The 13,820-nt window shown below is 31.5% G+C and overlaps 1 protein-coding gene across 1 annotated transcript in view; it reads left to right on the plus strand.

The window, feature by feature from the left end:
• Positions 1-13,820, plus strand: part of ksr2 (kinase suppressor of ras 2) — a 133,438-nt gene that overhangs the window by 77,493 nt on the left and 42,125 nt on the right. Inside the window, exons 7-10 of the mRNA XM_073840110.1 lie at positions 7,544-7,613; positions 8,705-8,788; positions 12,510-12,595; positions 12,995-13,012. Coding sequence (XP_073696211.1) covers positions 7,544-7,613; positions 8,705-8,788; positions 12,510-12,595; positions 12,995-13,012 — 258 coding nt within the window. The remainder of the gene's footprint in view (positions 1-7,543; positions 7,614-8,704; positions 8,789-12,509; positions 12,596-12,994; positions 13,013-13,820) is intronic.

Below are 13,820 nucleotides of genomic sequence, written 5' to 3' on the forward strand. Positions count from 1 at the left end.
AAAAAGAAAAAAGTCAGATTTGCGAGTTTATATCACACAATTCAGAATTTTTAATTAGCAATTTCACAACCAGTTGTTAGTTTGAGTCACACAATTCTGTGAAAAAAAAGTCAGAATTGCAAGTTTGTTTCACAAATCTGAGAAAAAAAGTCAGAATTGTGAGATTGTATTTCAAAATTCTAAAAAAAGTAAGAATTGCAAGTTTTTATCACGCAATTCTGAGAAAAAAAGTCAGATTTGCCAGTTTATATCTTACAATTCTGAGAAAAAAGTCAGAATTGCAAGTTTGTATCACACAATTCTGTGGGGAAAAAAAAGCAGAATTGCAAGTTTGTATCACAAATCGGAGAAAAAAGTCAGAATTGCAAGTTTGTATCACAAATCGGAGAAAAAAGTCAGAATTGCAAGTTTGTATCACACAATTCTGTGGAAAAAAAAGGCAGAATTGCAAGTTTGTATCACAAATCGGAGAAAAAAGTCAGAATTGCGAGATTGTATTTCAAAATTCAGAATTGTATCACAATTCTGAGAAACAAAAAAGTCATAATTGCAAGTTTGTATCAATCAAAAAGTCAGAGATGTGAGTTTGTATCACACAATTCTGAGAAAAAGTCAGAATTGCAAATTTGTATCAATTCTGAAAAGAAAGTCAGATGTGGGTTTGTATCACAATTGTGAGAAAAAGTCAGAATTGTGAGTTTGTATAACACAATCGAGAAAAAAATATTTGAATTATAAGATAAAAATAACTTGCGGCTATATCTTAAGCTGAGATATTTGGAAGCCCGTTTCTGCTGGTAAAAAGTTACCAGCAGAAACAGGATTCCATATATCTCAGCCTTATTTCAAATAACAAAAATGATTTCTAATAGTTTGATTTAACAATAACAAGACTGGTTGACATGCACATCTCTGATTGTAATTTACTAAATTGAAGCATATACCAGATATAAAGATATTAATAGTGAAGACCAGCTTCTGGTTTTATAAATGAAGTGCTTCCAGGATGTTTCATATGGAGAAGAGACTCTTAGCATGAGCAGAATTACTTTGCTTAAGTAAAAATACCATTTGTTTTCATTGTCTGAACATTTTATATTCTACTTTCATTAAAGGTATCATTGAAATATTGGACAAAAGACATCGGTGCAGGGGCTCTTTGCTTTGTTCACTGCTTTGTGTACAATAATATAAGTGGATAAATCCAGCTGCATTAAAAAGATAATTGTGTATGCACACTGCTACGTTTGTACATTAGTGAAAAAAGACTTTGAAGGATAGAGGTACAGTCTGTTTAATATGTTGTGCTTAGGTTATATCTAATTTTCCCAGGCCATGAGTTTTTTAGCACTGTAAATTTGTGGGAAAGTATGAATGATTGACATCCATGTGCAAAACAGTACTACATATTGAACAGATTGTTCTTACTCACTGCAAATTAAATATGGCATTTCCCATTTGTGATAATGATGACCTTTGAGTAAAATAACAGTAATCAATTGTTTTAAAGTTATCAAACTTTTATTATGGACAAAATTTCCAGTTAATTCCAGTTCATGCAATTTCTGTAAATTACATGATATTTTACACACACACACACACACACACACACACACACACACACACACACACACACACACACACACACACACACACACACACACACACACACACACACACACACACACACACACACACACACACACACACACACACACACACACACACACACACACACACACACACACACACACACACACACACACTCACACAAAATTAAAAAGGTATTCTGTGGTTATATCTTGCAATTTGTTCTTTTTCTTCTCTGAATTCCAAGTTTGAATCTCACAATTCTACGTTTTCTCTCAGAATTACACGTTCATTTATCACAATTTTCAAGAAAAAATGTTAGAACTTTAAGATAAAATGTCTCAATCATTTTTTTTTTTTTTTTTTTAGCATTGTTGTTTTTTATTCTGTGGTGGAAACGAGCTTCAGTTGATATCAGAGCTTGTAGAATATGATATTTTATAATGGATTTTCATATTTTCATACTTAAAGATTGAAAGTGTGTGTCTGGGGCAAGAGTAAAATAATAAAATCCATAAAGAAGAAGAATCTGAAAAGTAGGTAAAGTAGAAGGTAAAAAGTTTAATCACACAGTAAAAAAGGCAGAATTGTGAGTTTGAACCCCAATTCTAAATAAAAAAAGGCAGAATTGCGAGTTTATATCTCAATTATGAGAAAAAAATGTCAGAATTATGAGTTATAAGGTTAGATATGTAAGATAAAAACTCACAATTCTGACATTTTTTCTCAGAATTGAGATACAAACTCGCAATTCTGCCTTTTTTTTATTTAGAATTGGGGTACAAACTTGCAATTCTGAGAAAAAAATGTCCGAATTGTGAGTTTTTACCTCGCATATCTAACGTTATAACTCATAATTGCAAGTTTTAATATCATGCAATTCTGAGAAAAAAGGCAAAATTGTGAGTTTGTATCACAATTTTGTAAAAAAAAAAATAATAATTAAGAATTGTAGGTTTGTATGACGTAATTCTGAGTAAAAAAAAGTCATAATTGCGAGTTTGTATCTCAATTCTGAGAAAAAATGGCAATTGCAAGTTTGTATCACAAAACTGAGCAAAAAAGGCAAGTTTATCAATTCTAAATGAAAAAAGGCAGAATTGCAAGATGGTATAACAATTCTGAGAAAAAAATGTCAGAATTGTGAGTTTGTATCACACAATTTTGAAAAAAAAAAAAAGTCAGAATTGTGAGTTTGTATCACAATTTTGAGAAAAAATGTCAAAATTGCGAGTTTGTATCACAATTATGAGAAAAAAATAATTGTAAGTTGAATCTCAATTCTGAGTAAAAAAGGCAGAATTGCGTGTTTGTATCTCAATTCTGAGAATAAAAGTCAGAATTCTGAGTTTGTATCACGCAATTCTGAGAAAAAGGGCAGAATTGCGACTTTGTATCACAATTTTTGAGAAAAAATGTCAGAATTGTGTTTCTATTGCAATTTGAGAAAAAAAAATCAGAATTGTAAGTGTATCACGCAATTCTGAGAAAAGTCAGAATTTCAAGTGTATCAGGCAATTTTGAGAAAAAAGGTAGAATTGAGAGTTTGTATCCCAATTCTCAGTTTGTATCTCAATTCTGAGAAAAAAAGTCAGAATTACAAGTTTGTATCACAATTCTGAGAAAAAAAGTCAGAATTGCAAGTTTGTATAACAATTCTGAGTAAAAAAGGTCATAATTGCGTCTTTGTATCTTGCGTATCTAACATTATAACTCGTAATTGCAAGTTTTAATATCACGCAATTTTGAGAAAAATGTCATAACTCTCAATTGCGAGTTTGTATCACAGTTCTGAGAAAAAATGTCAGAATTGTGAGTTTGTATCACACAATTCTGAGAAAAAAGGCAGAATTGACAGTTTGTATCACAATTTTGAGAAAAAATGTCAGAATTGTGAGTTTGTATCTCAATTCTGAGAAAAAAAAATCAGAATTGTGAGTTTGTATGATGCAATTCTGAAGGGAAAGTTTGTATCACAATTCTAAGAAAAAAAAGTCAGAATTGCGTTCTGAGTAAAAAAACCTCAGAATTGTGAGTTTGTATAAGGAAAAAACTTTTAATGTGAGCATTATATAATAAAAAGTTTAAAGTCCCCCTGAAATCAAAATTAAAGTTTTTTGGCTTTTAGTATGAATATATTAGCCTTAAGGTTATCTATAAGTTAGTGTGCTGCAAAACAAAGACAAAATTCGCGTTTACAAGATATGAGCGTTCAAAACTTACAGTCTCGTCACTTCCGCCAATATGAATCAAGGATTTGGATGATATCACCGTGCACTTCAGTTTCTCATCAAACGTTCTGTCCAATCAAATGCTCTCTAGAGTCCGTAATGTCCCGCCCCCTACACAGCAGATCATATGCGCTCATATGTACGGACGGCATGTATTAAATTACACAGCCTCAGTATGATTATGATCACTATTTCGTTTTAGCAAGTTTCATATTGAATCTGTGTGGTAATTTATTAGCCTGTGGCTGTCATAAGCTTACAAATGCGGCTTTACCGAGCTCAACGGCTCTTGCCCGAGCAGATATTAATGGAACGCTATTGGCTATTCAAAATGAGTGGGCGGGGCTGGGCGATATGTTTTTGTTTCAGTTAAAAGTACGTCACCACATAGAATAACGCTGCGTGTTTCAAGGCACTTCAGTGGACCTTTAAATTCGTCTGTAAGTTTTGATCAAAATCAACCCCTGGGCCATTAAAATGCCCATAGTTGGAAGAACACTGATATATTTATGCTGTTTCCCTCCTCGAGATCACTCGTGATTCAGGAGAAGTCCAGCACCCCAGAACAAAGATCATATCAAAGCTCTGATCTAATTTGGAACTCTGTGTTCATCCTGATCCACCTGAAAGAACCAGCCGAGCAGAATGCCGAGGTCACGATAGAGACACGCTCGCATCCATATTTGATATAAGCACCAGGCAATGCACACTGACAGAGGCAGTCATCAGAAATCTCAAGTGAATATATTAGTGGATGCAATCAAAGGTAGACCATGAGGCAGGTTATTAAAGCAAGGTTCCTCATATTTTTCAGACAGTATTTTATTATTTTAGAATAAGAGCATTGTGTGTGTGTGTGTGTGTGTGTGTGTGTGTGCGTGCGTGCGTGCGTGCGTGCGTGCGTGCGTGCATGCGTGTGTGTGTGTGTGTGTGTGTGTGTGTGCATGTGTACTTTTCCTTGTATCTCTTAATCATAATAGTATAATTGAGCGTGGACAATCTGATGAACGACCTTTTGAACTAACAGTGCTGTAGGAAGCAAATGTGATTATTGTCTTACAAGTCTCCATTTAGATTTGATCAGAACTTGTCCACTGAATGATGACAGAAGACATTAAATTTAAATTCTTCTAATTCTATTTAAGTGATCTTTTTAAGCATTTAAAGATTTGTATATTGAATATAGCTTTTTTTTAAATACTTTGCAAATTATAATGAACTCTTCTGTTGGAAAAATACAGTAAAACAGGAATATTGTGACGTTTCTATTTTAATATATTTGTAATTAAATTTAAAAATCTCCAGAATGATTTGATGCTCAAGAAACATTTCTTATTCTTATCAATGCTAAAAAGAGTTGTGTTGCAAATAACTTTTAAGGAAACTGTGCTACATTTTTTTCAACAACAGTATTTATTTAAAATAGAAATCTTTTTAATCTATTTAATGCATCCTTAAGATAAAAAAATAATAAAAGCTGAAAAATTTGTAACAATATACATTTCTTAAAAAATAATCTGACCTCAACGGTAGTGTGTAAAACACACACACACACACACACACACACACACACACACACACACACACACACACACACACACACACACACTGAGATATAATATTATTATATATAATATTATATATAGCATATATATAAATAAAGTAAACTCTGACATATTATACCCAAAAACCAAGAATTGTTAAAATTAAATAAAACTGATAAAAATTTGGGACCAAAAATGATTCAGACCTGACCATGTTTTGCTTAAGTGTTTTTTTTGTTTTGTTTTTTTTTAATAGTTTTGTCTCCTAACTAGGGGTGGGAATCTTCAGGCACTTCACGATCCAATCTGATTCCGATTCTGGGAGTCATGATCCGATTCTAAAATGATTCTTGATCTACATTTTTTTCCCAATGAATTCTTCTGCTGTACAAATACATTTTTACAACTTTACATTTTAACAAAATGTAAAATTGCCGTTTCTATGCTTTTTGTTTTTAGTTGGAATCTCTATGTCAGTACTGCCGTCTTAAAAGTAGGGAACACCAATAGAAACAACAATAACTATGTCTGTAAACATAAATATATACAAACTAAAAAGCGCACGTGAAAGTCTGTCAGTGCAGGAGTTTCGTGCATTTAATAGTACTGCATTTCAAATGGCAGAAATGAAAGCATATCTAAAGAAAAACACGGCGGGTGGGTCCCGCATATGTAGTGCGCGCACTAGAGACGCAGCTGGCTTCTTTGCACAGAATTTGCACTGTGAGACTAGTGCGCATTGCTTGACAGTGTGTCCTTCCACCCGCAGTGTTTTTCTTTAGATATGCTTTCATTTATGGAATGCAGTAACAAACACAAAGTGCACGTGAAAGTCTGTCAGTGCGCAAGTTTTGTGCATCTAATAGTACTGCATTCCAAACGGCATAAATGAAAGCATATCTAAAGGAAAACACAGGGAGTGGAAGCACACAGTGTCAAGCAATGCGCACGAGTCTCACGGTGCAAATTCTGTGCAAATTCCCACTGCGTCTCTAGCGCGCACACGTGCCATATGCGGAAAAAAACAAGCTCAGAATCGAAAAATTCAGAATCGTTGAAGGGAGAATCGCGATGCATCGGACAATCGATTTTTTCCCCACCCCTACTCCTAACCATGGTAAAATCACTGTATGGCTTTTTGTAATAACCTACTGCTTTTTAAAAAACAGTTTTGTAGCTCATCCGGGAATTATAATACCTCTTTTATCTACTTTATGAAAGTGATTTCAAGGTTTATAATGGTTACTTGGGGCCAGATTTACTAACAGCTTGTGCTAGCCGTCTTTTGGCATTAAAATATTACGGTCAGAATTTACTAAAGAAGCGCATTGAAGAATTAGCGCTGAAAATGCGTGGACACAGCACTTGTTTTTGCACTTGACCTTATTAAATATGCATTTGTAGGAGTTTCCCTTTCAGACACAAAATGTACTAACATCTGTGCTTTCAAATGAATGGTATTTGCGCCATTATTTAACGGCCAAAAAAAGCATGTCTTAAAGGAGTAGTTCATTTCCAGAACAAAAATGTGTAGATAATTTACTCACCCCCTTGTCATCCAAGATTTACATGTCTTTCTTTCTTTAGTCGTAAAGAAATTAATTTTTTTGAGGAAATCCATATAATAGACTTCTATGGTGCCCCCGAGTTTGAACTTACTTTACATAAATTGTAAATTATTTTAGAAAATAACCAGTTGTTTCACTAGATAAGAACCTTCATCCTCGACAGGAATCATTTAGAGCCCTTAGAAGCTGCATTTAAACTGTATTTTGGAAGTTCAAACTCAGGAGCACCATAGAAGTCCACTATATGGAGAGAAATCCTCAAAAAACATAATATCTTTACAACTGAAGAAAGAAAGGCATAAACATCATGGATGACAAAGGGGGTAAGTGCATACCAATTTTTCTTCTGGAAGTGAACTACTTCTTTAAAGCTGGCTGTAATTTGCCCTGCTCTTGGTAGATTGCGCTGGCCATTATGGAAATGATTTGGTTACATCTGTGTTTTTTAATTTGCGCATTGTCAGTAAATCACATGCTTTTATGGAATGGCGCTCTAACGCTATTTTGCCCTGTTTAGTAAATCTAGTCCTTGGTGTTTTAATGTCTTGTTCTTTGTGTTTACAAGCGTTAATTCTGTTTTCCTGTGTCTGACCCAACTGTTCTCTTGTAGATACTCTGTCTGTTCCTCGCTGGTCTCCTCAGATACCTCGCAGAGACCTCGGCAACTCCATAAAACACAGGTAAGGTTTGTGCAGATGTGAATGTGTGGTAGTGGTTACAAAATGTCAAGCCAATTAACTCATGTGCTTGTGCAACTTCAGTCATGCCTGCTCACATCTGATGACTTGATTACCTCAAATACCACCGATCCCAAGTCAAACAAAGAGCCTGCGTTTGCACTTAGACCACAAAACCAGTGCTTTTGTGATGAAAGTTATAAGGGTTTTAATGAGAGCTCTCCGTAGCTTAGCCATCAAAACATATGCAAAGTTCACCAAGGCTAAAAAAAGGTCTAATTTTCTGTTTTCATGTCTGCGTGTCATCATAGATGGACAACTGCCACTTTCAAAACGCAAGCAGATAAACAGATCCAAAAAATTGAAACGCTCATATCAACTTTAAACTGGCTACGGTGATGTGAACCGCGTACTAAAGCCAGCCTCCTCTTTTATGAGACAGCATGGCTTCAATCTAATGAAGACACTTTGACACTGTCAGAGCCCATTAGTCATATTGTATTAAGTGTCAGCTTCTGTTCATATCAGAGAAATAGATTGGCAAATGCATAGTGACCCTTCAGAGGAACTCTATTGCAGGAGATTTTGAATGGCTCTTTTATTATGAAAAGCAGCAACATGTGAACAAAAAGAGATAGGGATAGAAGAAATGAGGAATAAAGAGAGCACCTTCCATGCAATTCTGTTGAACAATCGCCAACACATCTGTACGGCCTTTGTCCTCTCGTGTATTTGTCGAATGCGGAAGCGCAGTTGAGTGCAAAGGAGATATCGAGAGATACTCGGTTACAATTAAATTACTCTAAATTGAGAATTACTGCCAAAGTGCCTATCTTTGGGCATACGCTGCACATATCTGTCTCTCGATGAAAAGGTTACTTTGCAAATGTGATCGCTGTTGTGACACATTCGCTCTTTCATTTGAAGAGTTTAGGAGTGGTTGTCAAAAGGTCAGAACCATCTGCTGATCGTTTGACAGCGAAGCATAACAAACCCATATGGTCTCATGCATTTTAAAAATGGATGAAATAATTTTTTTATGGGAAAATGTCTCAAAAAATAATGAATCGTGCCACTTATTTGTGCTCGTGCAGGTTTTCCACAAAGTATTGGATGTCACAGACGTGTATCGTGTGTGGGAAAGGAATGCTGTTCGGCTTAAAATGCAAAAACTGCAAGTAAGTGAGAACGTATTTATTTGAGAATCCATTTTTGCAACATAAATCATGTTTTTGTAAGGTTTTTGTAAGTCATTATTGAGATATAAAGTTGAAATTTTAAGGTACCAAGTTATAAATACAGTATGAGATACGAAGTTGACATTTTGACAAACAATTCTGACAAAAAAGTGAATTATTATATGAAATCATAATTATGCGGTAGTTTAAATTATGATACTAAATCATAATTATTAGCTGAAAAGTTGAAATGATAAAATTATGATGAAAAGTTAAATTTTGAGATACTAAGTTATAATTCTAGGATAAAAAGTTAGAATTGTGACAAAAAGTGAATTATTATATAAAATCATAATTATGCGGTAGTTTAAATTATGATACTAAATCATAATTATTAGCTGAAAAGTTGAAATGATAAAATTATGATGAAAAGTTAAATTTTGAGATACTAAGTTATAATTCTAGGATAAAAAGTTAGAATTGTGACAAACAATTATGTTATTAGATAAAATGTTGAAATTATGACTATGACATAAATATAAAAATTATAAAGTTTAAATTATGACAACATTTGCATTGATATAAAACAACACACATAAATCAAATGATTAGATTAAACACATAATTGTAATAAAAAGTCTAAATTACTGTATGAGATAAAACTCATAATTATGAGATAAATTGGAATTGTGACAAAAACAATTATGACTGTTGAAATTATTAGATGCTCATAATTATGAGATAAAGACTGACAAATATCAAAATTATTACAAAGTCAAAAAAAGTATTATCTCATAAAATGATGATACTAAGTCATACTGAGATAAACAAGTCAAAATCATGACAAAATATTTACATCATTATTATATAAAAACAATTGACAATTATGAGATAAACAGTTGAAATTATGACTATGGCATAAATATAAAAATTATTATTTAAAAAGTCGTGAGATAAAAGTTAAAATTATGACAACATTTGTATTGATATAAAATAATATACATAAGTCAAATGATTAGATAAATACATAACTGAGATAAAAAGTCTAAATGATGAGATACTAAGTCATAATTATCAGATGAAAAGTTGGAATTTGACAAAAACTATTAAGAAAAAAATTAAAGTTATTAGATGGTCAGAATTATGAGATAAAAGGTTGAAATTATGACTGACAAATATCAAAATTATTACAAAGTCATAGTTATGACAGTCAAAATTATGAGATACTAAGTCATAATTACTGTATGAGATAAAGTCAAAATTATGAGAAAATATTTACATTATTATAAAAAAACAATTGACATAAGTCAAATGATTAGATAAAATACATCATTGAGATAAAAAGTCTTAATTACTGTATGAGATAAAGTCATAATTATGAGATAAAAAGTTTAAACCATGAGATACTAAGTCATAATTATGAGATAAAAATTGGAATTGTGGCAAAAACAATTATGACAAAAAGTTGAAGTTATAAGATGGTCATAATTATGAGATAAAAGCTTGAAATTATGACTATGTCATAAATATAAAAATAATTAGATAAAATGTCATACAATTTTGAGATACTAAGTCATAATTACAGTTTGAGAGAAAGTTTAAATTATGACAAAACATTTACATTGGGATATAAAAACAATTGACAGAAGTCATGAACCTTATTGTAAAGTGTTACCAGTCAAATGATTAGTTAAAATACTTAATTGAAATAAAAAGTCAAAATTACTGTATGAGATATAAAATGATTATGAGATAAAACGTTTAAATTATGAGATACTAAGTCATAATTATGAGATAAAAAGTTGGAATTGTGACTGACAAATATCAAAATTATTACAAAGTCATAATTATGACAGTCAAAATTATGAGATACTAAGTCATAATTACCGTATGAGATAAATTGTAAATTATGACAAAACAGTTACATTGTGATATAAAACAATTGACATAACTCAAAAGATTGGTTGAAATACATAATTAAAATAAAAAGTCAAAATTACTGTATGAGATAAAAAGTCAAATGTGACAAAAACAATTATGACAAAACGTTGAAGTTATTAGATAAAATGTTGAAATTATGACTATACATAAATATAAAAAATATTATTAAAAAGTCATGAGATAAAAAGTTTAAATTATGACAACATTTGCATTGATATAAAACAATATACATAAGTCAAATGATTAGATAAACTACACAATTGAGATAAAAAGGTTAAATTATGAGATACTATCATAATTATGAGATAAGTTGGAAATGTGACAAAAGCAATTATGACAAACAGTTGAAGTCATTAGATGGTCATAATTATAAGATAAACAGTTGAAATTATGACTGTCAAAATGATGAGATACTAAGTCATAATTACTTTATGAGATAAAAAAGTTTAAATTATGACAAAACGTACATTATTGTATAAAAACAATCAACATGAGTCAAGTGATTAGATAAAATACATAAATGAGATAAAAAAATCTAGGTTACTGTATGACAAAGTCATTATGAGATAAAAAATTAAATTATAAGATACATAGTTATGAAAAATTGTAAAATTGTGACAAAAACAATTATGACAATTGAATTTATTAGATGGTCATAATTATGAGACAAAAGGTTGAAATTATGACTATGACATAAATATAAAAAATATTAGATAAAAAGTCAATAAATTATGAGATACTAAGTCATAATTACTGTATGAGATAAAGTTAAAATTATGACAAAACATTTACATTGTGATATAAAAACGATTAATATTAGTCAAATGATTAGTTAAAATTCATAATTGAAATAAAAAGTTGATAGTAAAAATAAAAAGTAAAGTAAAAGTAAAAATTACTGCATGAGATGAAAAGTCATGATTATGTGATAAAACGTATAAATTATTAGATACTAAGTCCTAATTATGACATAAGCTGGAATTGTCAAAAACAATCATGACAAAATTACATAAGTCATAATTATGACTATAAAATGCTTCAATTATGACAAAATGTACAATATGATATAAAAACAACTGGCATAAAAGTCAAATGATTAGTTAGAATATATAATTGAAAACCTAAATTACTGTATGAGATGATTACTTTTATTATATAATTCTATAATACATAACAATAGATGTAATATATAATACATATTTTAGCAATTCCTAGCAGTCATAGTGATTCGTTTTTGCATCAGCAAACAGCACTTAACGTTTTCTTGAAGATCAAAAGATCTTAAAAACAAGTTATTTTTGTAATTCTGTCTGATGCTGAAATTACAGACTGAATCACAGCTTGTAGATCATAAATGTCAAATGTTAAATATACACTCTACTACCTATTATCATTCCTTTAACCGTCTCTTACAACTACTCAAATGTCTGAAAATGAAAATTCCTAACATTTCAGCTTTGTAAAGATGTGAATTGATGTTTTTGTTTCCACCGGAGCCTCTTTAGAATTCAGCGCTAGACACTTTGTGTCTGCCGTAGTGTCTGAACATTCAAATTGAGCATAATTATCATTATCATTAAAAGATTATTTGAATAAATTACCTGCCTAATAGTTTCCACTCTACCACCCTTGACTATGGCATCTTGTTACTAAGATACTTGCTGGCTTTTGACACCCTCAAAATAGTGGCTGCATATTAAGTGTTTGTTTTGAATATTCATTGATTTGCTTTTACAAGAGCAAACTAATAAACATTTCTGTCATGCTTTTCTTTTGTCAGATTGAAGTGCCACAACAAATGCACCAAAGAAGCACCGCCCTGTCATTTACTCATATACCACAGAGGAGGTAGGGACTCATTCAGAGGTATTTAAACTTTCATGGATTCTTGCTTGCTTTCTTTTTAACTGCATAAATGCTTAAGTAGAAAAAAAGTACTAAACAAGGTAGTCCATTAATTATGCTTCAAATCTGATTTCAGAAACAGCAGCGTTCTTATACACAGCATGTTTTCAGCCTCATAATTCCTTTATATTTAATTGAACATATTTAATTACACGCTTTATCTTTTTCAGAAAACATTGCGTTTTACAAAATTGGCTTCCACACAAGAGAATGTGTTTAAAGAGAATGTAATTGTCATTATTAGTGGCTTCACATCTGCTTTGCATTAATGTATTAAACTGTTTGTCTGCAACCAATCTTAACCTTTCTCTCCTTTTCTGTTTGGCCACCGCATCTTTCTCTCATTTCTGATATTTTAAGATCAAGGGACATCTCAAGGTAAGGGAGCAGCTTTAAGCTCCTCCAACACAGTATTTCCTACAGTATTCGATTTTATGCTGTAATGGTTTCAAACATCATCAGAATAAATGCATCAAAATAAATGTACACCACAGTTCAAAAGTTTGGGGTTGGTAATATTTTTAAATGTTTTTAAAAGAAGTCTCTTATTTTTACCAAGGCTGCATTTATGGGTCATTCTACAGAAATGTCCACTTTTGGTATTGCAAGATGTCTTAAAATGTGTTTCTATTTCTAACTGTTAAAAAGACCACATTATTAGATTACCTTTTGACTTTATGAATACACATAATTTGTTTTATCTTTTTTGTGCAGTTATGTAAAGAGCAAAGTACCAATTTTTTTTGCCACCAGTGTAACCTAAGTACTTTGGCAATATTAAAGGTTTTTATGAAATATTATTTCTCGATTTTTTTTTCCAGCACATGTAGCACAGAAAAATATGGAAGCCGGTTTCTGCCACTGAATAAAAAAAAGGGTAATTGCAACGTATTATCTCGCAATTCTGACCTTTTTTCTCAGAAACGCGTGATACAAACTTGTTTATATAAATATGTTTATATAAACTGACATTTGCAAGTTATAAAGTCAGAATTCCGAGATATAAACTCACAAATACAAGAAAAAGTCAGAATTGCAAAAACAAACTTGCAATTACAAAAAAAGTCAGAATTGTGAGATACAAAGTCGCAACTACGAGACAAATGTCAGAATTGCGAGTTTATATCTTGCAGTTGCAAGTAATTTCTTGCAATTTTGAGTTTATATCCAGAAATTCTGACTTTAT

This window comes from Garra rufa, chromosome 5, assembly GCF_049309525.1.
Source record: "Garra rufa chromosome 5, GarRuf1.0, whole genome shotgun sequence".
Classification (NCBI taxonomy): domain Eukaryota; kingdom Metazoa; phylum Chordata; class Actinopteri; order Cypriniformes; family Cyprinidae; genus Garra; species Garra rufa.